Source organism: Coregonus clupeaformis, chromosome 6 (assembly GCF_020615455.1).
Source record: "Coregonus clupeaformis isolate EN_2021a chromosome 6, ASM2061545v1, whole genome shotgun sequence".
NCBI classification, from domain to species: Eukaryota; Metazoa; Chordata; class Actinopteri; order Salmoniformes; family Salmonidae; genus Coregonus; species Coregonus clupeaformis.
In genome coordinates this window covers 50,471,005-50,494,498 of record NC_059197.1, presented here as the reverse complement: position 1 = coordinate 50,494,498, position 23,494 = coordinate 50,471,005, and the positions used below count along the sequence as shown (strand labels likewise).

The following is a 23,494-nucleotide window of genomic DNA, read 5'->3' as shown; positions in this document are numbered from 1 at the left end:
CATGATGCCATCTATTTTGTGAAGTGCACCAGTCCCTCCTGTAGCTAAGCACCCCCACAGCATGATGCTGCCACCCCTGTGCTTCACGTTTGGGATGGTGTTCTTCGGCTTGCAAGCGCCCCCTTTTTCCTCCAAACATAACAATGGTCATTATGGCCAAACAGTTCTATTTTTGTTTCATCAGACCAGAGGACATTTCTCCAAAAAGTACGATCTTTGTCCCCATGTGCTGTTGCAAACCATAGTTTGGCTTTTTTATGGCAGTTTTGGAGCAGTGGCTTCATCCTTGCTGAGCGGCCTTTCAGGTTATGTCGATTTATAGGACTCGTTTTACTGTGGATATACACTGCTCTAAAAAATAAAGGGAACACTTAAACAACACAATGTAACTCCAAGTCAATCACACTTCTGTGAAATCAAACTGTCCACTTAGGAAGCAACACTGATTGACAATAAATGTCACATGCTGTTGTGCAAATGGAATAGACAACAGGTGGAAATTATAGGCAATTAGCAAGACACCCCCAATAAAGGAATGGTTCTGCAGGTGGTGACCACAGACCACTTCTCAGTTCCTATGCTTCCTGGCTGATGTTTTGGTCACTTTTGAATGCTGGCAGTGCTTTCACTCTAGTGATAGCATGAGACGGAGTCTACAACCCACACAAGTGGCTCAGGTAGTGCAGCTCATCCAGGATGGCACATCAATGCGAGCTGTGGCAATAAGGTTTGCTGTGTCTGTCAGCGTAGTGTCCAGAGCATGGAGGCGCTACCAGGAGACAGGCCAGTACATCAGGAGACGTGGAGGAGGCCGTAGGAGGGCAACAACCCAGCAGCAGGACCGCTACCTCCGCCTTTGTGCAAGGAGGAGCAGGAGGAGCACTGCCAGAGCCCTGCAAAATGACCTCCAGCAGGCCACAAATGTGCATGTGTCTGCTCAAACGGTCAGAAACAGACTCCATGAGGGTGGTATGAGGGCCCGACGCTTACAGCCCAACACCGTGCAGGACGTTTGGCATTTGCCAGAGAACACCAAGATTGGCAAATTCGCCACTGGCGCCCTGTGCTCTTCACAGATGAAAGCAGGTTCACACTGAGCACGTGACAGAGTCTGGAGACGCCGTGGAGAACGTTCTGCTGCCTGCAACATCCTCCAGCATGACCAATTTGGCGGTGGGTCAGTCATGGTGTGGGGTGGCATTTCTTTGGGGGGCCGCACAGCCCTCCATGTGCTCGCCAGAGGTAGCCTGACTGCCATTAGGTACCGAGATGAGATCCTCAGACCCCTTGTGAGACCATATGCTGGTGCGGTTGGCCCTGGGTTCCTCCTAATGCAAGACAATGCTAGACCTCATGTGGCTGGAGTGTGTCAGCAGTTCCTGCAAGAGGAAGGCATTGATGCTATGGACTGGCCCGCCCGTTCCCCAGACCTGAATCCAATTGAGCACATCTGGGACATCATGTCTCGCTCCATCCACCAACGCCACGTTGCACCACAGACTGTCCAGGACTTGGCGAATGCTTTAGTCCAGGTCTGGGAGGAGATCCCTCAGGAGACCATCCGCCACCTCATCAGGAGCATGCCCAGGCGTTGTAGGGAGGTCATACAGGCACGTGGAGGCCACACACACTACTGAGCCTAATTTTGACTTGTTTTAAGGACATTACATCAAAGTTGGATCAGCCTGTAGTGTGGTTTTCCACTTTAATTTTGAGGGTGACTCCAAATCCAGACCTCCGTGGGTTGATACATTTGATTTCCATTGATAATTTTTGTGTGATCTTTGTTGTCAGCACATTCAACTATGTAAAGAAAAAAGTATTTAATAAGATTATTTCATTCAGATCTAGGATGTGTTATTTTAGTGTTCCCTTTATTTTTTTGAGCAGTGTAGATACTTTTGTACCGGTTTCCTCCAGCATCTTCACAAGGTCCTTTGCTGTTGTTCTGGGATTGATTTGCACTTTTCGCACCAAAATACGTTCATCTCTAGGAGACAGAACGCGTCTCCTTCCTGAGCGGTATGATGGCTGCGTGGTCCCATGTTTATACTTGCGTACTATTGTTTGTACAGATGAACGTGGTACCTTCAGGCGTTTGGAAATTGCTCCCATGGATGAACCAGACTTGTGGAGGTCTACAATTGTTTTTCTGAGGTCTTGGCTGATTTCTTTTGATTTTCCCATGATGTCAAGCAAAGAGGCACTGCGTTTGAAGGTAGGCCTCGAAATACATCCAAAGATACACCTACAATTGACACACATTATGTCCTCTGTAGCTGTATGGGTGGTCCTCTGTAGCTCAGCTGGTAGAGCACGGCGCTTGTAACGCCAAGGTAGTGGGTTCGATCCCCGGGACCACCCATACACAAAATAAAAAAATAAAAAATAATAATATGTATGCACGCATGACTGTAAGTCGCTTTGGATAAAAGCGTCTGCTAAATGGCATATTATATTATTATTATATTATTATATAATTAGCCTATCAGAAGCTTCTAAAGCCATGTCATCATTTTCTGGAATTTTCCAAGCTGTTTAAAGGCACAGTCAACTTAGTGTATGTAAACTTCTGACCCACTGGAATTGTGATTAAGTGAAATAATCTGTCTGTAAACAATTGTTGAAAAATGACTTGTGTCATGCATAAAGTAGATGTCCTAACCGACTTGCCAAAACTATAGTTTGTTAACAAGAAATTTGTGGAGTGGTTGAAAATCAAGTTTTAATGACTACAACCTAAGTGTATGTAAACCTCCGACTTCAACTGTATATATGCGAGGGAAAAAAACATATGGGGGACAGGAAGTGATGCAGACAATTGCATTGATGGAAGTTACAATCTATCTGCAATATTAAAGCTGATCTACCCCCAAAAAATAAAAGTTTTGCACAATCATCAAGGCAAAGGGTGGCTACTTTGAAGAGTCTCAAATATAAAATATGTTTTGATTTGTTTAACACTTTTTTTGGTTACTACATGATTCCATATGTGCTATTTCATAGTTTAGATGTTTTCACTATTATTCTACAATGTAGAAAATAGTCAAAATAAAGAAACCCTTGAATGAGGAGGTGTCCAAATGTGTGTGTGTGTGTGTGTGTGTGTGTGTGTGTGTGTGTGTGTGTGTGTGTGTTACCAGTCAAAAGTTTGGACACCTACTCAGAAAAGAGAAACGACAGTCTATCATTACTTTAAGACATGAAGGTCAGTCAATACGGAACATTTCAAGAACTTTGAAAGATTCTTCAAGTGCAGTCGCAAAAACCATCAAGTGCTATTATGAATCTGGCTCTCATGAGGACCACCACAGGAATGGAAGACCCAGAGTTACCTCTGCTGCAGAGGATAAGTTCATTAGAGTTACTAGCCTCAGAAATTGCAGCCCAAATAAATGTTTCACAGAGTTCAAGTCACAGACAAATCTCAACATCAACTGTTCAGATGGGACTGTGTTAATCAGGCCTTCATGGTCGAATTGCTGCAAAGAAACCACTACTAAAGGACACCAATAAGAAAAAGAGACCTGCTTGGGCCAAGAAACACGAGCAATGGACGTTAGACCGGTGGAAATGTGTCCTTTGGTCTGGAGTCCAAATTTGAGATTTTTGGTTCCAACTGCCGTGTCTTTGTGAGATGTGGTGTGGGTGAACGGATGATCTCTGCATGTGTAGTTCCCACCGCAAAGCATGGCGAAGGAGGAGGTGTTATGGTGTGGGTGTGCTTTGCTGGCGACACTGTCTGTGGTTTATTTAGAATTCAAGGCACACGAGTTCTAAAACTTTTGACCGTTAGTGTATATCGTTTCTGTAATTATGTTTTGTAAAATGTGTCTTTGTTCTCCTTCTTTCAGAGATGCTATGCTGCTGAATGTTCTAGCCACCCAGAAGATGGTGGCTCTGGCCCACAGAATGAAGCACTTGGAGGTGTTCCTCCACGTGTCCACAGCCTACGCCAACTGTGACCGAACACTCATTGAGGAAGTGGTTTACCCAACTCCTGTTGACTACAAGAAGCTCATCGACAGCCTAGAGTGAGTAAAGTTATTTGCAGATTGTAAGAGACGGAAGCCAAGAGTTTAGTAATTTATAACTTGGCGTGTTTGACTGAGAGGAAATGGAAATCATAGATAAGTATATTCTTTGCATCCTGTGGATTAGTTTGTAGTGGCTAATGCACAAGCTTGGTAGCTATCCCTTGAGGGTCTCTCAATATGTCACTGCATGGACTGAAACTGTGTGCCAACACAGGGAAGGTCTCTGATTTTAACCTTTATGGAGTTTGGTTACTTATTGAGTGGCACTCACTCATTTGTGGTAGGGCAATTGCAACTGTTAACAGGACATTTGCTTTACTCTAAATGTTAGGTGTGGCCTCTGACTGCTCTTGCAGGTGGTGCAATATGTCACACATGCACAACATGGTCACCAGTTGTGTGAAAGTCAGTGTTCTGTTCATGTAGGAATGTTTCCACCCCTAAGTATTACAGTAGGCGATTGCTAATTTCTTCAGAGACATACATGTATGTGTGTGGGGGAAAGAGAATTTCAGAAACTTTTATTTGGTTTGTGGTCTTGGGAATATATATTTGTATTTGAGCAATATGGCAGATAATTGACCTTTTTTTTTGTGGCTCTGACTTCAATGTTTTCACGTTGGTTAGGTGGATGGATGAGAAGCTGGTCTCGGCGATGACCCCAGGGCTGATTGGAAAAAGGCCCAACACGTACACCTACACCAAGGCCATGGCTGAGTACCTGGTCCAGCAGGAGTGTGGAAACCTCAACGTGGCTATAATCAGGCCCTCTATAGTAGGGGCCAGTTGGAAAGAGCCATTCCCAGTGAGTCTTCTCATGTACTGAGCCGGCTGTCTTCTAAACTGTAGCTATACTGTAACTGACCTTGGTCAATTCTGCATGCTGTTCATAACATGTTTTTTCACTCTTAGGGTTGGATTGATAATTTCAATGGACCTAGTGGAATATTCATTGCAGTAAGTACCTTAGAAAAAGTGAAGTGTTCTCAATATGTAAAACGCTCAGAGATCGCAATAATGTGATCATGACCATTTCAAAAGTGTGGGTACTGATTTATAACCTGAGAAACCACTTTCCCATCATTTGGTAATGAACCTAGCACTTCTCTGCCCTGTATAGGCAGGAAAGGGCATCCTGCGCACCATGAGAGCGTCCAACAACGCGGTGGCTGACCTGGTGCCTGTGGACGTGGTCATCAATACCACACTGGCTGCTGCCTGGTACTCCGGCTCCCAGAGACACACCAGGTCAGTCTCCCACACACTGCAGCTGCTCTCTGTAGAGCTGGACCAAGAATGGGATTGTGAAATGCAAATATTCTTTCAGGTTTCTATGGAAGGCATTTTATTTTGTTCCCTTTTGTCCCCGCAGGCCTAAGAGCATATTGGTGTACAATTGCACGACAGGCAGCATCAACCCGTTCCACTGGGGTGAAGTTGGTATGAAACACTCATATCTTATCCAAATACACTCTTGCTGGATTTGTTCTCGGATGCTCCAACAAAGCCGAATGATAAATAATGATTATCAGTCATACTCTTGAGGGCCCACTCTTATCACTGTAGTGAATGTGAGTAGGTTTTGGTTTACTCAAACCCTCATTGGAGTGTTAGTCACCTCCCTGTAAATGACCTCTCCTGGATTTGTGTACAGTTTAGTCATTTAGCACGCACTCTAATTCAGAGTGACTTACAGTAATGAGTGCGTACATTTTCATACTTTCTCGTACTGGTCCCTCTTGGTAATCAAACCGACAACCCTGGCGTTGCAAGCACCATGTTATACCAACTGAGCCACACGGGATCCTGTGTACATAGTCTCTGAATGCTAGCCATCTGAGAAAGATCAACATTGTGGCAGGCTTAAAGGCAATAGGTAAACTATATAACATGACTGCTATTCTTGAAATGAAAAACTGTTCCAGTCTTAGTACAATATTTGTTTAGTGCATTAAAGACTGATGACATTTTCAAAGTGGCAGTTGTATAGTTCCCTTTAAGCTGTTAACCTGGTGGGTTTGTTGTAGTAAATGTCAAATATTGTAAGTCAATATATTTGTTACTCATTTACCATAGATTTGTATGCTTTTAAAATATTTCAGGTGAAATCACTTTGTCGTTAACATAGGCTTACTTTGAAGTCCAGATTTGTGCCGTTGTTTTGTAATATCCCTAGTCTCCTGCAATAACTTGTATGGTTAAAAATAATAATTGTTAAAAGCACTTCAAAAGGTATTTTGTCTAAACCAAACATTTGGCTTTGTTGCTGCTTGTCGTACGCTTGCTGCTTCGATTGTTCTTTCCACTTTGGAGAAATGAGTGGTTGTGCCAACATTCCCCCTGTTGAACCCCCTACCTTTTGTCTCTTAGAGTACCATGTAATATCCACTTTCAAGAGGAACCCCCTCGAGCAGGCCTTCAGACGGCCCAATGTAAATCTCACAACCAATCACCTTATCAATCAGTACTGGATCGCTGTAAGCCACAAGGCACCAGCCTTCCTTTATGATCTCTGCCTCAGGATGACGGGAAGAGAGCCCAGGTAAATAACACCCCGCTCGGTCATACTCCATCTCCCTCCGCATTCTCACTCAGTGTAGCCCAATGTACTGAACCTGTACCAGCGATGTTATGCTTCTGTCCAGTGTCTGGGGGGTGTAAGGCTAAGGGTGCATAAGCCACCCATATACCTTTTAGAGATGGGTTCTGCACTCTTAGCCCTCTGTGTTACCTCAACGTGTCCTGGCATTGAATGTCCTTCCTCCTGTGATGTCATATTCTCTCTGCAGAGTACTGTATAAACATGACCTTCAAGACCAACCCCTTAGAGCAGGCTTTCAGGTGCCCCGATGTTAACCTGCGGTCCAACTCCTTTACCAATCAGTACTGGACCACAGTGAGTCACACTCTTCCCACCCTGCTGAATGACGGGTATCTCAGGGCCACGGGTCAGAAGCCCCAGTAAGGTCTACTACAGTGCCCGTGCCCTCTCAACCCCCTCTCCCCTCCACCACTGGGTGCAGGTTGTGTGGCATGGTGGGTGGGGGGAAGCAACGCCCTGACGTTTGCTCAACTTCATGGCATCGGACTTCGCTGGCTGCTAACCTGCTACCGTGTCATCATGACAAGCATGGGTTCCTGTCCAAAGCATGCTTCAGGAACGTTTTATTTAAATAATTTATTTTGTCACACTTTTTGTTTGACCCTTTTTGCCTGGTACTGCATTTGTCATTTTTTTATGCAGTTGAACCATTTGGCTCTGATCAGATGTGAAATTTGTCCATTCACTTTTACTTTTGTGGAATATTTTTTGTGGAATATTTTTTGGGGGGTTACATTTTTGTTTTTCTTAGGCATGCCATTAAGTCTTCTGAAGTAACCTGGGAGTGATCTGTCCTCATCCTCGTCCTCCTCCACTCTTCAACCTTATCTCTCAAACAGAGGCACCAGGGAACTAGTTTAGACTAATACCATGTACCAAACACTTGTCCTTTATTCATTGACCCATCAACACTTCTATTCTTGGTAGCCCTATTCCTAGGCTTAATGAAGCACGTTGTGGGACAAATGGAATGCGCTGGCAGTAATTGACAATCTTACAAGCCAATGGAACTTGACCCTGTAAATGTATCAGTGAGTCATTGGGTGGACCTACTTAATCCCCACCTATTGTTTCATTAAACATCTAGGTCATGGTTCAGTCTAACCAAGTGTTTGGTACCCAATGTTTACAGTATTGGTCCCCACAAGTTGATCGTAAACCAGAAACATTTCAGCAATGATAAACATTTGTTAACACTTTTGAAAATTATTTGACAATTTGTCTGTCTGAAATGCATTTGGTTTAGTATACAACATATTCGAAGGGTGTTGTTAATAGATGGGGTTCCCACGCACTGAAAAAGGTAATACGTCAATGTTTGACTTTTTAAATGGTCCACCATGCATGTTTTGTCAGCTTCCTCTTGGTGCACAATGTATCATGGAGGGACTCTGAGCTCTGACTACATTTTACATTTTAGTCATTTAACAGACGCTCTTATCCAGAGCGACTTACAGTTAGTGAGTACATACATTTTCGTACTGCCTAGAATACTAGTATGCTTACACTCTTATCAGTGTTATATTCGTATATTATAGATTGCTGGATTCATGCCGTTCTTTATTTAAAGATGCACTATGCAGAAATCGCTCCGCCATTTCCTGGTTGCTAACAATAGTTTGCCTAATTTCAGTTTGTGACAAAACAAGCAAGTATAGTGTAGAGAATCATTGTACAATCTAAACCGCTGTGAAATAATACATTTTCCATAACCAATAATATTGTATTTTCAGCTGTTTGAAGCTAGTGTACCAAACCAAAAGTAAGACGCAAAAATGAAACTTAAGTACGGGAAGCATAGAAATAGTGCACATAGAACAGAACTACAGCTTCTTAGACTTGCTTTCAATGAAAATGACAGATTTATAACCCAAATGTCTATGTAAATTTGGTCGGGTAGCCCAAAACCGTACATATTGCAGCTTTAAAGCTGTGAAAGTGTGCAGGGGTCAGATGTTTGAAAATCTGAAGCGATGACATACCCTTACGTTTTATTCTGATATTTGTACAAATTTTGCTCAGAGGTCACCTTTTCCTTGTACAAAAAGACCAATAAGTTATTTTCATCCTTTGTTCCATTTTGGCCATTGTTTGCTTAACAGTTAGCTGGAGTTAGTTTCAATGTCAGTCAAGGGGAGGATTTAGTATATTTTTTAATCTAGTCCAGGGGAGGGTCATGCAATTGATGAAATTTCAATATTTCTCAGTGTTTTAGAATTGGTAGCTTATGAGGCTATATATCGATGTGTGCCCGATGCCACCCTCATCTCTGATTCACTGCTGGGCGCGCAATATCATTTGCGCCTATAGGTTATTTAGTGTAGCCTCAATCAAATTTATAGGCTATAGGCTACGAAATGCATGCTCGGAGAAGCACAGAGTAAAGTTAGATTTCTAAGATAGCTGCTGGGATGATGTAAATAAAACTAGGCTGCATTACACACTGCAACGGATATTCCAAACCTGAGCCCCAGCCTGCTCTGCTCTTGCTGATCAAAAACCTTTTTGTGTGCTGCTTAACCAATGGCTGTGCTGTGTAGGGCTGCGGTGGCAGTTCAGGAGGAGAGTCAAAAGTTTATTCCGATTTTTTTGTTTGTCGATTAGGCGTAGTCTATGTTCTGCTCAGTTTGAGAAGGATAGCGCGAAGATGAGAAGGAGGACCGGAGATCAACTTTGATAGCTTGTTACTACTATAATTGATTTGATTTAAAACAATATGTTTCTTGCCCGTTTATGTATTTATCAAGAGTTTTTGACTTCACAATAAGCCAGATTCAGGTAACTTACATTGTGGCGCTGAAACTTGAAGCAGCAGCCGCGGCACCGTCGATCTGAAATGGACAGCTCATGGTGCTGAAAGTAGGCACATTCGAGTAGGCATAATTCATTTAAAGTCTTCATTTTAATTAGACTTTACTAACGAGGGCTTTGTGTTAGAGCCTATTTATTCCTATTTAAGAAATAAGAGGTAGGCCTACCTGTTTGACTGACGAAATTAGGCTATAGGCTGCTATATCCATAGATTTGTCGGTCAATTCCTCCGCCCACCATGCACTCTTTAAATAGCCTTCCTCTGGGTCAGTGAAGGGCTGTTAAGTTACAACCAAGACTCTAATTGAGGTGGTATGAGAGTGTCATAGGCCTATCTTTTTTTATTAAAGAAAATTGTAAAAATCACACCCTTGTTAGCTTAAGATTTTGAAGAAAATGAAACTGATCAGATTTATATATAGTGATCTATAACAGCGCTTTGGACGACCGATGTTTTATGCTATAAACAAGCTTTAAAATACCTGGGAAAGATGTGACTGACGCATATGGGGGATGTCATTGTTTCCTTTCTTTGACGTTCAAAGGCTGACTTTGCGTGGGAAGTAATCTAATTCTGTCACTATCAATTGATTTAAGCTATTCACTTTCTGTACAATAGAAGACATTTTAAACCAGACAGCTTTTAGGGAAACACTTGTGACCTCTTGTTGGGTTAAGCCATGGACAAAGAGTAGCCAGCAGTTAAAGCTTACATTTTTCTGCGTCGGTAGGCCTACTCTGTCTGGGGTGGCAAGGTTGGCCTAACTTTTGAAAGTACCAGGCTCCTAATGACGTCTCGATTTTAATTATTTGCAAACAAGACATACTGATTTTGCATTGTATACATATGATAAGGTGAACACACAGGCCTCTTTCTGTCCATTCTTAGCCTGTAATTTCAGTAATTTGTGTGGTATTCATATTCTGATATGTGGAATTATGTAGAATTGCATGAAATGTTTATAAAATACAAATACGATGCAATTATTTTACTATAAAGGAGATATTTCCACCCCTACTCTTGGTCAAATATATTTTACTGAAGGGAGGGCCATCCATTTTCATTTCGGAGGGGTCACATTTTTCCCATGTAACCCTTATTATAAATAACGTTAGCAAAGAGCAATTTCTCAAGCAAGAATTTATCTAGAACTGTTTGTCACCAGGCAGGCCAAAACTCCATCACACCAAAACGGGCAGAAATTTCAGGCGGTCTTTTCAAAACTGCTCCTACACCAAATGGACATTATCAGAATTTTTTACATTTCACAGTATTATTCCAACCTCATACAGTGCCTTCAGAAAGTATTCACATCCCTTGACTTTTTCCACATTTTTGTTGGTACAGCCTGAATTTAAAATTGATTACATTTAGATTTAGTGCCACTGATCTACACACAATACCCCACAATGTCAAATGTGATTTTATTTTTTTATTTTTTTTTACAAATAACTGAAATGTCTTGAGTCAGTAAGTATTCAACCCTGTTATGGCAAGCCTAAATACGCTCAGGAGTAAAAATGTGCTTATGTTGCATGGACTCAATAATAGTGGTTAACATTACATTTTTTATGATTACCTCATCTCTTTACCCCACACACACAATTATCTGTAAGGTACCTCAGTCGAGTAGTGCATTTGAAACACAGATTCAGCCACAAAGACCGGGGAGGTTTTCCAATGCCTTGCAAAGAAGGGCACCTATTGGTAGATGGGTAAAACATTAAATCAAAGCAGACACTGAATATCCGTTTGAGCAGGGTGAAGTTATTAATTACACTTTGGATGGTGTATCAACACACCCAGTCACTACAAAGATACAGGCGTCCTTCCTAACTCAGTTGCCGGAGAGGAAGGAAACTGCTCAGGGATTTTACAATGAGGCCCATGGTGACTTTAAAAACAGTTAGAGTTTAATGGCTATGATAGGAGAACTGAGGATGGATCAACAACATTGTAGTTACTCCACAATACTAACCTAATTGACAGTCTGTACAGAATAAAAAATATTCCAAAACATGCATGCTGTTTGCAATAAGGCACTAAAGTAATACTGCAAAACATATGGCAAAGAAAGAAACGTTTTGTCCTGAATATAAAGCATTATGTTTGGGGCAAACACAACACATCACTGAGGACCACTCTTCCTATTTTCTAGCATGGTGGTGGCTGCATCATGTTATGGATATGCTCGTCATCGGCAAGGACTTGGGAGATTTCTTTAGGATAAAAAAAAGAAACGTAATGGAGCTAAACACAGGCATAATCCTAGAGAAAAACCTGCTTGTCTGCGTTCCAACAGACACTGGGAGACACATTCTCCTTTCAGCAGGACTATGACCTAAAACACAAGGCCAAATATACAATGGAGTTGCTTACCAAGACGACATTGAATGTTCTTGAGTAGCCTAGTTACAGTTTTGACTGAAATCGGCTTAAAGATCCAGGGCAAGACTTGAAAATGGCTGTGTAGCAATGATCAACAACCAACTTGACAGGGCAAATATTGTACAATCCAGTTGAGCAAAGCTCTTAGACTTACCCAAAAAGATGCACAGCTGTAATCGCTGCCAAAAGTGATTCTAACATGTGTTGACTCAGGGGGTTGAATACTTATCTAATCAAGATACTGTATATTAGTGTTTCATTTTTCCTGAATCTTAAAAAAAATATGATTTTTATTTTGTAAAAAAACTACTTTTTACATCCATTTTAATCCCAATTTGTAACAACAAAATGTGGAAAAAGTCAATGGGTGTGACGGTATTCTGTGTGTAAAACAAATGAAAACCATGCTTTTGACTGCACTGGGCTTTTAAGGGGAAAAGACTGCACTGTGCTGTCGGCTCTGTGCCAGCTTTACCTTCCTAATACCTGCCTCTTCCCTGTTACCACCACGGCAGGATGATGAAGACCATTACAAGGCTGCACAGGGCCATGATGGTGCTGGAGTACTTCACCAGCCACTCGTGGGTGTGGAAAACTGACAACGTCACCATGCTCATGAACCAGATGGGCGCTGATGACAAGAGGGTACACTTTAAATCCACCCACCAGTCACACACACACAAACACACTTGTAGGACGCACATATACACACACTTCTAGGACACACACACAAACTTGTGTAGGGCACGCACACTGGTAGGGTGGCAGACAGACGAATGGCGTATGTTTGAGATTGTAGCCGACGCACAATTGAATAATTCATCTTGGTTTTGAATGGAGTAATTGTGTTGGATAGTCAGGGCCTGGCTGAAATGTACAGTGAATATACGTTGGTCCAACAGAAACCTAGTGATAACATGTTTCAGATTGTACTTTTGTAGACATTTTTCCTCTACTACAAACTTGCTATCCTTACAATATGAAATGCTCTTGATGTTCTTTTAATCCAGACATTCAACTTTGACGTGCGACAGCTGAACTGGGCAGAGTACATGGAGAACTACTGCATGGGGACAAAGAAGTATGTCCTGAACGAGGCTGAGTCCGGCCTGCCAGCTGCACGCAAACACATCAACAAGTAAGATAAATGTCTATCTGCATGTGTTTTTGTACAACAGAATTACAGTGCCAAGGTTTATTAACACAACCAACAATACATACAAATCATAACTCCAGATACACACCCTGACTAGGGCTTAGAGGACACACACAATGAATTAGTAGCAGGGCAATAAATAATACTAAGTATCCTAGACTTAAGCCTTGCATGTAAAACACTTCTAGGAGAATCTCATGCAAACTTCAGATAAAGTACACTGAGGCCAGTTCATTAGGTACACCACTCCATTCACAATTTTTTTCAGCTCTTACAGACATGAGTCACGTGGCCATGGCTTGCTATATAAAGCAGGCATCGAGGCATTCAGTTACTGTTCGATTGAACGTTAGAATGGGCAAAATGAGTGACCTAAGTAACTTTGAGCGTGGTATGATTGTCTGTGCCAGGCTTGATCCAAGTTTACCTTAAATGTCCCTTGCCCAGGCGAGGGAGAGTGATGATCGGAAAGGCATCGTCCTTGGGTGAAATCTTGAAATTGAGCTTAAAAACAACCAACCTAAAGCTATTAATGTACCTAGGAAGTTAACGTAGCTAGCCAGCACTCCTGTCAGGTAGCTAGCTAGCTACAGTTACCCATAGCTGGCTAGCTAGTTTTATAGTTTGGTCCTTTATTCCAATACATTTCAGAATTCCCAAAAATATGTTTATGAAGCTAGCTACGTTTTATAGGCTCCTCACTACGAGACTAAGCCAATTTGCCAACGCTAAAATCAATGTAATCTATAGTCATAATTTTGTCTGAAATGCTGAAAATGCAGCCATGTTGCTTAAATTTGACACTTCGCAGCCACCAGAGTATGACACGTGACTACAGTTTGCATTGAATTGTGGATCATATCAACCCCACAAGTGATCAAAGTTCTTCACTCGCTCCCTCAAGCTAAATCGAGGGCAGAGGGGGCAACGTTAGTGAATTGGACGTCCACTTAAAATGGCAATCAAACTGCATCCGGTTTCGACTGGGATTTCCCCCAAGGGAAAGTGGCTAGCGCGAGGGCTGAGGGGGTAAAAATAATGTGTTTGGACTGCAGCCCAATTGAGCAACGTTTCCATGCCCCAAAGAATTCAGGCTGTTCTGGAGGCAAGGGGGGTCCGACCTGGTACTAGATGGGTGTACCTAATAAACTGACCACTGAGTGCACACTCAAGATGAAACACTTTGAAAGATGGTAACACATTTGTGATAATTAGCATGCAAAAGCACACACATTAATTCATAAGGCTGTTCTATAATCAAAATAGCCCCTCCAAAAGACAGCCAGCCCTGGAGGAAGTGGGGAAGTGGTGACAAATAAGACAGATATTCAAAGACTTACAAGGACAATTAGTCTGCCTGCCAAGACAACCCCAAATATTTTGCCAGAATACCAGCTCATTCGCTTAGGGTGGACTAGACCAAAACATCAGACTCTTACCATGGTTACTCAATGGATTTTCAGTCTGACCGAAGTCGCCCTAAAAAAGATGCAATAGTCTCTACAAGCCAAAATGTTGAATGCAATATTTACACTTACTGTACCGGTTGTACATGCTGTGGGTCCTTTTGGCGGTAGGAGGTGGAGATGGGTTATCCACAGGAAAGTGTTGTTTACCCAACTTTTTGCGGCACCGGTAGGTTCTGTCGCTTGTATTTTCAAACTCTTGACGCATTGCACAATATGTAAACAATAGCCGAATGTAACCAAACGTAGTCGACCAAAGCACGTTTACTCGCAATCAGCTGGAAGTGTTTGCCTTTCTGTCTGTGGTTCAGTTAGGCTCGGGCCATATTGTGCAAGTGTTTGTCATGTGCGAATTGCATCAATATTGAAAATACAAACCGGAAATACAAACCGATATACAGACCAGCGTACTGAAGGTCGGGTTGATAACACTTCCCTGTGGATATTTTGTATCAGATGACCTCTGACATGGGGACAAAATGGGCAGACAGTGGGTAAATGAAGGGACTGTTCGGGAATGCTGAGCCTACATGTTAGACGTGTGTGTCAGTATTTCACGCTCGGATTGTAAAAGAGGCTACTACCTACCTAATGTAAGGGACACGAACTAAGGTTAAACCTAACACGATAAGAGCAACGAAAGGATTCTCCAACGCTCTCTTTAAAGTTGATAAGCCATACCCTTTCCCGGTCTGCACAACCATGAATAGGGCTTCAATGCCGAGTCTCTCAGACGGCGTTGAGCGCTTCTCTAAAACAGCATCGAACACGTCACCGACACGCAAATCATTGTCTTACATGGCTGTTGTTTAGGTGAGTAAGCGGTAAAGCATTCTGAGAGAAAGAAACAGAAGTTAGCCTACCCAAACGTTTGACAGAGTTTGACAAACACAGCCAACTGGGTGAACAGGGATGTGCACCGTTCCCTGTCCTCCGAGGAAGAACCAAAGATGCCTTGAGGAAGGTTCTGCTCAGGTATTTGACATTACTCACCTCATACCACCCACTAGGTGCCACTGGCTACAATAAGAACTATCCTCTTATTAAAAATGCCCAAGTGATCTTGAATAATTAATTGTCATGGCTTTGACATGGTATTTTTCTGTTCTATGATGCACACGTTTCTTTCCGTTTTTTGGGATCACTAGCAAATCCCAATGTTTCCCTAGTATCCTCTGCTCTATAATTAATTGTTGCTCACAAAATTCAAAGGGTAAATCTCTATTGAATGTGACATCAGGAAAATTTATCTTTTAAAGGGTTACTCCTATTCCTGCTAAATTGTATTGCAGCAGATACCTTTTCCTAGCGTAGTGGATGTATTTACTAATCTCCTGAGAATGCAGGTGAATGCCTCTCTACATGCAAGCTACCATGAACACGTCATTGTATTTCTTCAGTTACCTCAAACTGATCTCCATGGCAACTAGGCCCTGTTCATATAAAAAAAAGATATATGTTTGTCATCCTTTTGTATGTTTCAGGTTGAGGAACATCCGCTACACGTTCAACACGGTCCTGGTCGTGTTCATCTGGCGAGTGTTCATCGCGCGGTCCCAGATGGCCAGGAACATCTGGTACTTTGTGGTCAGCCTCTGCTTCAAGTTCCTGTCCTATTTCCAAGCGTCCAGCACCATGAAATGCTGAGGCCACGTGGTGTAGTCAACCTGACCCCGTCCATCCACCCTCCTCAACCCAGCAACCCCAGTCTAGTCCGCCTTCTCTCCCTCCTGACCAGCCCCCCTTCAGAGACAGAAGCTATGTATCCGACAAGGCTTTGCAAATCCTGGAACTATTTTGAGTCACTTAATCTACTGTATGTGATATGTCCCCTTCTCTTTGCAGTGTGATCCCTGATGTGGGGGGTTGTACTGCATTTGACTAAGCATGACTCTAATCAGACCCCAGGTCCTGTGACGCTCCCCTTGCACATTGATAGTCAGCCAGACAGAGAGTTATTGATGGAGCACTGCTTTGCTGACTGTCCCCAGGGTGGTCAGGCGGTGGCTTTGATTTAATGGTTTAAATTTTCCTGCTTGAATGGGGTGAAGGCACCCATATACTGTATGCTTGATGGTGGCAATGACTAATTCCCAATGACATGATCAAGCACAAGGTAGATATAACGGGATGGCTTTTTACAGTGCCTAAAAGGTATGATTATCCTGCATCAGCTGACTTTGCAGAGCTGGGTTTTTTTCTTTTTTGTTGCATTAGTTTTTTCTTTCATTTTTATGTTGCATTCAAACAATTTCTGACTGGACTGTCCGCTTATGATTCTGGCCCAAATACCTCTTGGCTCATGTAGCTCAGATCAGGCAACTGCTCTGAGGATTAGATTTTGGGGAGTTTGTGTATTCTAGGGTCTCTTACACTGCTTTCACTGAGAACAGCTTTTAGAAATGCGCATCTACAGTTGAAGTCGGAAGTTTACATACACTTAGGTTGGAGTCATTAAAACTTGTTTTTCAACCACTCCACAAATGTCTTGTTAACAAACTATAGTTTTGGCAAGTCGGTTAGGACATCTACTTTGTGGGTGACACAAGTAATTTTTCCAACAATTGTTTACAGACAGATTCTTTCACTTATAATTCACTGTATCACAATTCCAGTGGGTCAGAGGTTTACATACACTAAGTTGACTGTGCCTTTGAACAGCTTGGAAAATTCCAGAAAATTATGTAATGGCTTTAGAAGCTTCTGATGTGTGTACCTGTGGATGTATTTCAAGGCCTACCTTCAAACTCAGTGCCTCTTTGCTTGACATCATGGGAAAATCAAAAGAAATCAGCCAAGACCTCAGGAAAAATATGGTAGACATCCACAAGTCTGGTTCATCCTTGGGAGCAATTTCCAAACGCCTGAAGGTACCACGTTCATCTGTACAAACAATAGTACGCAAGTATAAACACCATGGTACCACGCAGCCGTCATACCGCTCAGGAAGGTGACGCGTTCTGTCTCCTAGAGAGGAACGTTCTTTGGTGCGAAAAGTGCAAATCAATCCCAGAACAACAGCAAAGGATCTTGTGAAGATGCTGGAGGAAACGGGTACAAAAGTATCTATATCCACAGTAAAATTAGTCCTATATCGACATAACCTGAAAGGCCTCACAGCAAGGAAGAAGCCAATGCTCCAAAACCGCCATAAAAAAGCCAGACTACGGTTTGCAACTGCACATGGGGACAAAGATTGTACTTTTTTGGAGAAATGTCCTCTGGTCTGATGAAACAAAAAAATTGCCATTTTGTTTGGCCATAATGACATCGTTATGTTTGGAGGAAAAAAGGGGATGCTTGCAAGCCAAAGAACACCATCTCAACCGTGAATCACGGGGGTGACAGCATCATGCTGTGGGGGTGCTTTCCTGCAGGAGGGACTGGTGCACTTCACAAAATAGATGGCCTCATGAGGAAGGAAAATGATGTGGATATATTGAAGCAACATCTCAAGACATCAGTCAGGAAGTTAAAGCTTGGTCGCAAATGGGTCTTCCAAATGGACAATAACCCCAAGCATACTTCCAAAGTTGTGGCAAAATGGCTTAAGGGCAACAAATTCAAGCTATTGGAGTGGCCATCACAAAGCCCTGACCTCAATCCTATGGAAAATGTGTGGGCAGAACTGAAAAAGCGTGTGCGAGCAAGGAGGCCTACAAACCTGACTCAGTTACACCAGCTCTTTCCGGAGGAATGGGCCAAAATTCACCCAACTTATTGTGGGAAGCTTGTGGAAGGCTACCCGACCCGTTTGACCCAAGTTAAACAATTTAAAGGCAATGCTACCGACTACTAATTGAGTGTATGTAAACTTCTGACCCACTGGGAATGTGATGAAAGAAATAAAAGCTGAAATAAGTCATTCTCTCTACTATTATTCTGACATTTCACATTCTTAAAATAAAGTGGTGATCCTAACTGACCTAAGACGGGGAATTTGTACTAGGATTAAATGTCAGGAATTGTGAAAACTGAGTTTAAATGTATTTGGCTAAGGTGTATGTAAACCTCTGACTTCAACTGTATGTCCATTTTAAAATAACGAGTAACTGTTTTTCCCCATGTTGGTCAATGTCACGGGCATATATTTAACTGTCTGGAATTGGAGTGTTGTGTTCTGCTTATGTATATCACATGTTTTATCTAGTTTGGGATACTCCATGCATGGGAGAGTCCTCTCCTCTTCCCATCCGAACACCTTTTTATCTTTGTGTCTTGCTATAACTTTCAAAGGTGGTCTTTATCCAATATTTGCCTGGGTAGGTGATGTTTTTTACTTGTCCCTTTTCCATGTTGTCTTGTACATATTGTCTACGATGTTGGACTTACAGTACACTTTCCTGTGGTAGTACGCTGCATGACTTTCATTCGGAGTGTCCATTTGTCATATAGTCACTTATACCTACCATAGATGTTTGGCCAGATTGTAAGATAGTCCTTTGATCTGTGCTCACATGATCTGTTGGGAATAAGATTAATAAGTAATCCACTTTCCGGGAGGTTTGTATGAATTGTGCCTGACTTGTCTATTACAAAATATTAGAGGTTCGTCACTAGTTACCACAGCCAAAGAGTTCTACAATTTCTCCTCTTAAAATAGGATTTTAAACCTAACCTTGATCACACTGCCAGCCTTATGCCTAACCTTAAATGAAGACCAAAAAGCACGTTTTTGTTTTCATGAACTTTTATGATATTTTGACTTTGTGGCTGTGCTAGCTAGTGGAAACCGAAAAAGAGCAATCGGATCTATGTTTTCTAATCAGTTTGTGTACAACTCTATTTAGGTAGACTTCAAGATCTGACTTAAAGTATTTTTATGCTATTAAACAAAATAATTAATATTACATGGCTATTTATTTACTAAAGAGAAAAGCTTGAGGAAACAAATTCACCTGATCCAACTTCAGCTGCTGCATACCATTTTACTTGTGGGATTTACTGCATTATGTTTAAACTGTTTTATTTACATTTACATTTTAGTCATTTAGCAGACGCTCTTATCCAGAGCGACTTACAGTTAGTGAGTGCATACATTATACATTTTTTTCATACTGGCCCCCCGTGGGAATCAAACCCACAACCCTGGCTTTGCAAACGCCATGCTCTACCAACTGAGCTGCATCCCTTTTTATCAATTCTATTGTCAGTTCTTTTAAGTGTACAATTTTTCTCAGAATAGTTAATAGAGCCTGACTCTTTGCACAGCTTACTAAAAAACTGCCTGATTCCTGAAAATTAAGGGAATACTGTAGTTGCTTCTATTTTAATATGAATTAACAACTTGACATGTCCGTTGTAATAACTTTTTTTTCAGCATTTTGAAAGGGATCCTTACTTTCACTTTTTTAATCCATTTTCTGTGTTTGATTTGAAGATTTTAGTGTGTAATAGTGTTTTTGTTTTTTTCTGTTGTGGCTTGCTATTATTCTTGTATAGTATTGTTAAACTTGTCTTGCAATGGAACAGCCAATTCAGGGTTTCCTAGGAGCTTGTCTTGCCATTGAAGAAATAAGGAAGTGGAGCAGACCATTTCTACTGCTTCCTTTTATGTTGCTAGGGATTCATATTACTGGATCATTGCACATCTGTAACTTTTACATTCATTCTGGTTTTACAGCATCATATCCCAATACCGTCTGGACAGAAATTTTGATTTAAATTAATATATTCCTCTTGCCTTTTGTCTGCACATTTTTTTTAGTTGTCCTGTTTCCTCTTTTATAGTTGTAGAATGTAGTCCCCTATAAAGAACTGTACCCTATAACCAATTTGTTGTCTTTACCATGACTGTCAGTTAATGTTCCAGAGTATGCGCTCTGCATATTTCATGGAGGGTTTAAAAGCTCTTTCCACAGTCAAGGTAAATGTTTTAAAAATCAATGGGTGCCTTTTGTTTGTAAACCAAAAAGAAGGAATAAACTCTGTTAAATCCTGTTTGCGGGAAGTTTTGTTGTTCTTAACTCTATTTTATGTTGTGCGGTTGAAAAATAACTTGCCATAGCTTTGTTCTTAAAAGCTTTTTCTTACTCCAGTGGTCACCCCTAGGTAGAGAGGAGCTGGTAATACTACTTGATCATTCCAGTAATACTTCTAATTTGGTGGGTGCTTATTTGTCCCATTTCACACAAGTGTGTATTTATACGTGTGTGTGTGTGTGTGTGTGTGTGTGTGAATTGGAAATGTGTTTTTTGCATATCCCAAATCCCCCTGAGACGCCCTCGGAGACTGGGGTCACAGCCAGGGTCTGACATTATCAACGGCAACCCTGGAGCAATTCTCAAGGGACACACTTTTTTCACCTTCGAGGTCCAGAGTTGAGTTTGATGGATCTAGAATGTCATTGTATGCTGTAGCGTTAAGATTTCCCTTCACTGGAACTAAGGGGCCTAAACCATGAAAAACAGCCCCAGACCATGATTCTTCCTCCACCAAACTTTACAGTTGGCACTATGCATTCGGGTAGGTAGCGTTCTCCTGGCATCAGCCAAACCCAGATTTGTCCGTCGGACTGCCAGATGGTGAAGCATGAGCGTTTCCACTGCTCCAATGGCGGCGAGATTTACACCAATCCAGCCGCCGCTTGGCATTGCGCATGGTGATCTTAGGCTTGTGTGCGGCTGCTCGACCATGGAAGCCCATTTCATGAAGCTCCAGACGAACAGTTATTGTGCTGACATTGCTTCCAGAGGCAGTTTGGGACTCGGTAGTGAGTGTTGCAACCAAGGACAGACGATTTTTACACTCTTCAGCACTCGGCGGTCCCATTATGTGAGCTTGTGTGGCCTACCACTTTGCGACTGAGCCGTTGTTGCTCCTAGACGTTTCCACATCTCAATAACAACACTTACAGTTGACCGGGGCAGCTCTAGCAGGGCAGAAATTTGACGAATTGACTTGTTGGAAAGGTGGCATTCTATGATGGTGCAACGTTGAAAGTCACTGAGCTCTTCAGTACGGGCCATTCTACTGCCAATATTTGGCTATGGAGATTGCATGGCTGTGTGCTCGATGTTATACACCTGTCAGCAACGGGTGTGGTTTGAAATAGCCGAATCACCTAATTTGAAGGGGTGTCCACAAATTTATATTTTGTTGATTAAACAAAATAGGTGTCGGTAATAGTATGAAATCGATTTGTGAGAATGATTCATGCCTGTTTGAGAGTGTACTCTTTTGCTTTAGGATTATGTGCTCGCCAGGCATCAATGAGGTTGTAATCACAGAGTATATGCTGGAGAGCCTTGGTTGCGTGTGGATTGTGGTTGGTCTTATTAAATTTGTTCTGCATGTCCAAAATGGCATTCATGTCTTTCCCAATAACCAGATGGAATTCAGTTCATTCTAACAATATGCTGTTCAGAGAATCAAAAAATGTAGGTTAATATGAATTTGGATTATACACATTAAAGTCCAATTTCTTTCCATTATGGATACATTTAAGGAAAGTGATTCTGCTTTCTTGATCTTCGCCTTTACCCAAGGTAATTTTGAGTTTCTTATGGATCATTATGATACCTTTAGTTTAGTTTGGGGCTGACGAAAAATAAGCTAGTTTGTACAAATGGTTCTCTATTCTATGAATCCTTTTGGAGCAGCTTTATATAGACATCTGACCAGCTTCTTTACATTTACATTTAAGTCATTTAGCAGACGCTATTATCCAGAGCGACTTACAGATTGGTGCATTCACCTTATGCATTAGAAGAATACCTAACAGATCTTCCTCACCACTTAGCATACCAGCGATTGTGTCGAGTGTTTCTCTGATTCTTTTCAGACGCTCGATTTAAGTCATACTGCCAGCCAGGATGTGGCCCCCTAGTGAATGGAACATGTTTTTAGCTTCATCAGGCCTTCTCACTAGAGATCCCTATCATCTGGCTGTGCCAATTCCTTGGTTTACCGTTGTTGCCAAGAAACTTGACCCTAAAGATTCTGCTAGGATATCATTGCAAAGGCAAGGTTTTGTTTAACTGCACAGGAGTTGATACTGTACAGGACTAGAGCGGAGTCACAAATGTACTGTTCTTTGATAGCTACAGTAGCTGACTAAACTAAATGCTTGCCCAAGAGTAATAAGGCTTCCAATGTCTTTTGTATTAGTAGAATTTGCTATCAGGGGATAGATGTTTAAAAGCAATATCGCATTTGAACTTCAATTCTGTTTCTTGAGGCAAATGGTCTATTTTTCAGTGTGATCATGGCATCCAGAAAATGTAGTTGTAAGAATTGCCATTTAGCCTTTCCTAACGTAGTCAGCTTCAACTAGTAGTCATCTTTTTGTGGAGAAGACCTCTGCTGTTTTGAACTGCATTTAGCATTTCTTCCACTTCTATTCATGGCCTTGATAATAAAGTAAGACTGTTGTCAACCTCTCCTAAATAATTAATGCGTCATAATGCCCTGCAGGTTGACGTTTACTGGGCGGAATCTTGTCCTGGAGGCAGAGTTTAGCTATTCCAAGCAGATGGGCCAGCTGGAAAGTCAAAATTGGCTATATATCGTACAAATTCATGAAGAAAAAAAAAGTGACTTTTGGTCTTAATTTAAGGTTAGGATTAGGCATAAGGTTAGCAGTGGGGTTAGGGTTAAGTTTAAAATCAGATTGTATGACTTTGTGGTGGTGCCAGCTAGTGACTTCCCTAAAGAGCTGCCTCCAGTACATGAGTCATCCCAATAAATGCCAATATGCTTTGTCTCTTGGTTTAACTGAGAAAATGCTGACGTAAATGTAGTGGTGTTGACTTTGAGACAAAGAACGACAACTGGAAAGAAATTAAGTGATTAAATAATGAATGGGTCCCTACTGTAAAATGATTTCAGTTAATCACTGGCCACCCATTCTCAAAACCCATGATGGTCAAAATGTTCCAGAATGCTCCTTTCAACTCTTTAATGAGAAACACCAGGTTAGTTGCCACCAAGTCAGATGGGAGATTTGTGACAATTATGAGATTGAGTCACTAACAGTGTAATTACTGTTTTGTATGAATCCATGTTTTTTTATTATCTGAATCAAGATGCATA

The 23,494-nt window shown here is 41.7% G+C and overlaps 1 protein-coding gene across 2 annotated transcripts in view; it reads left to right on the top strand.

Annotated features, from left to right (window-relative positions):
• Positions 1–16,615, top strand: part of far1 (fatty acyl CoA reductase 1) — a 42,221-nt gene extending 25,606 nt beyond the window's left edge. For both annotated transcript variants that reach the window (XM_041838265.1, XM_041838264.2), the window contains exons 4-12: positions 3,855–4,034; positions 4,665–4,842; positions 4,950–4,994; positions 5,158–5,285; positions 5,410–5,477; positions 6,408–6,579; positions 12,355–12,484; positions 12,850–12,977; positions 15,946–16,615. In XM_041838265.1, the coding sequence (XP_041694199.1) occupies positions 3,855–4,034; positions 4,665–4,842; positions 4,950–4,994; positions 5,158–5,285; positions 5,410–5,477; positions 6,408–6,579; positions 12,355–12,484; positions 12,850–12,977; positions 15,946–16,108 (1,192 nt within the window). In that variant the 3' untranslated portion in view covers positions 16,109–16,615. The remainder of the gene's footprint in view (positions 1–3,854; positions 4,035–4,664; positions 4,843–4,949; positions 4,995–5,157; positions 5,286–5,409; positions 5,478–6,407; positions 6,580–12,354; positions 12,485–12,849; positions 12,978–15,945) is intronic.
• The last annotated feature ends 6,879 nt before the right edge of the window (positions 16,616–23,494 follow it).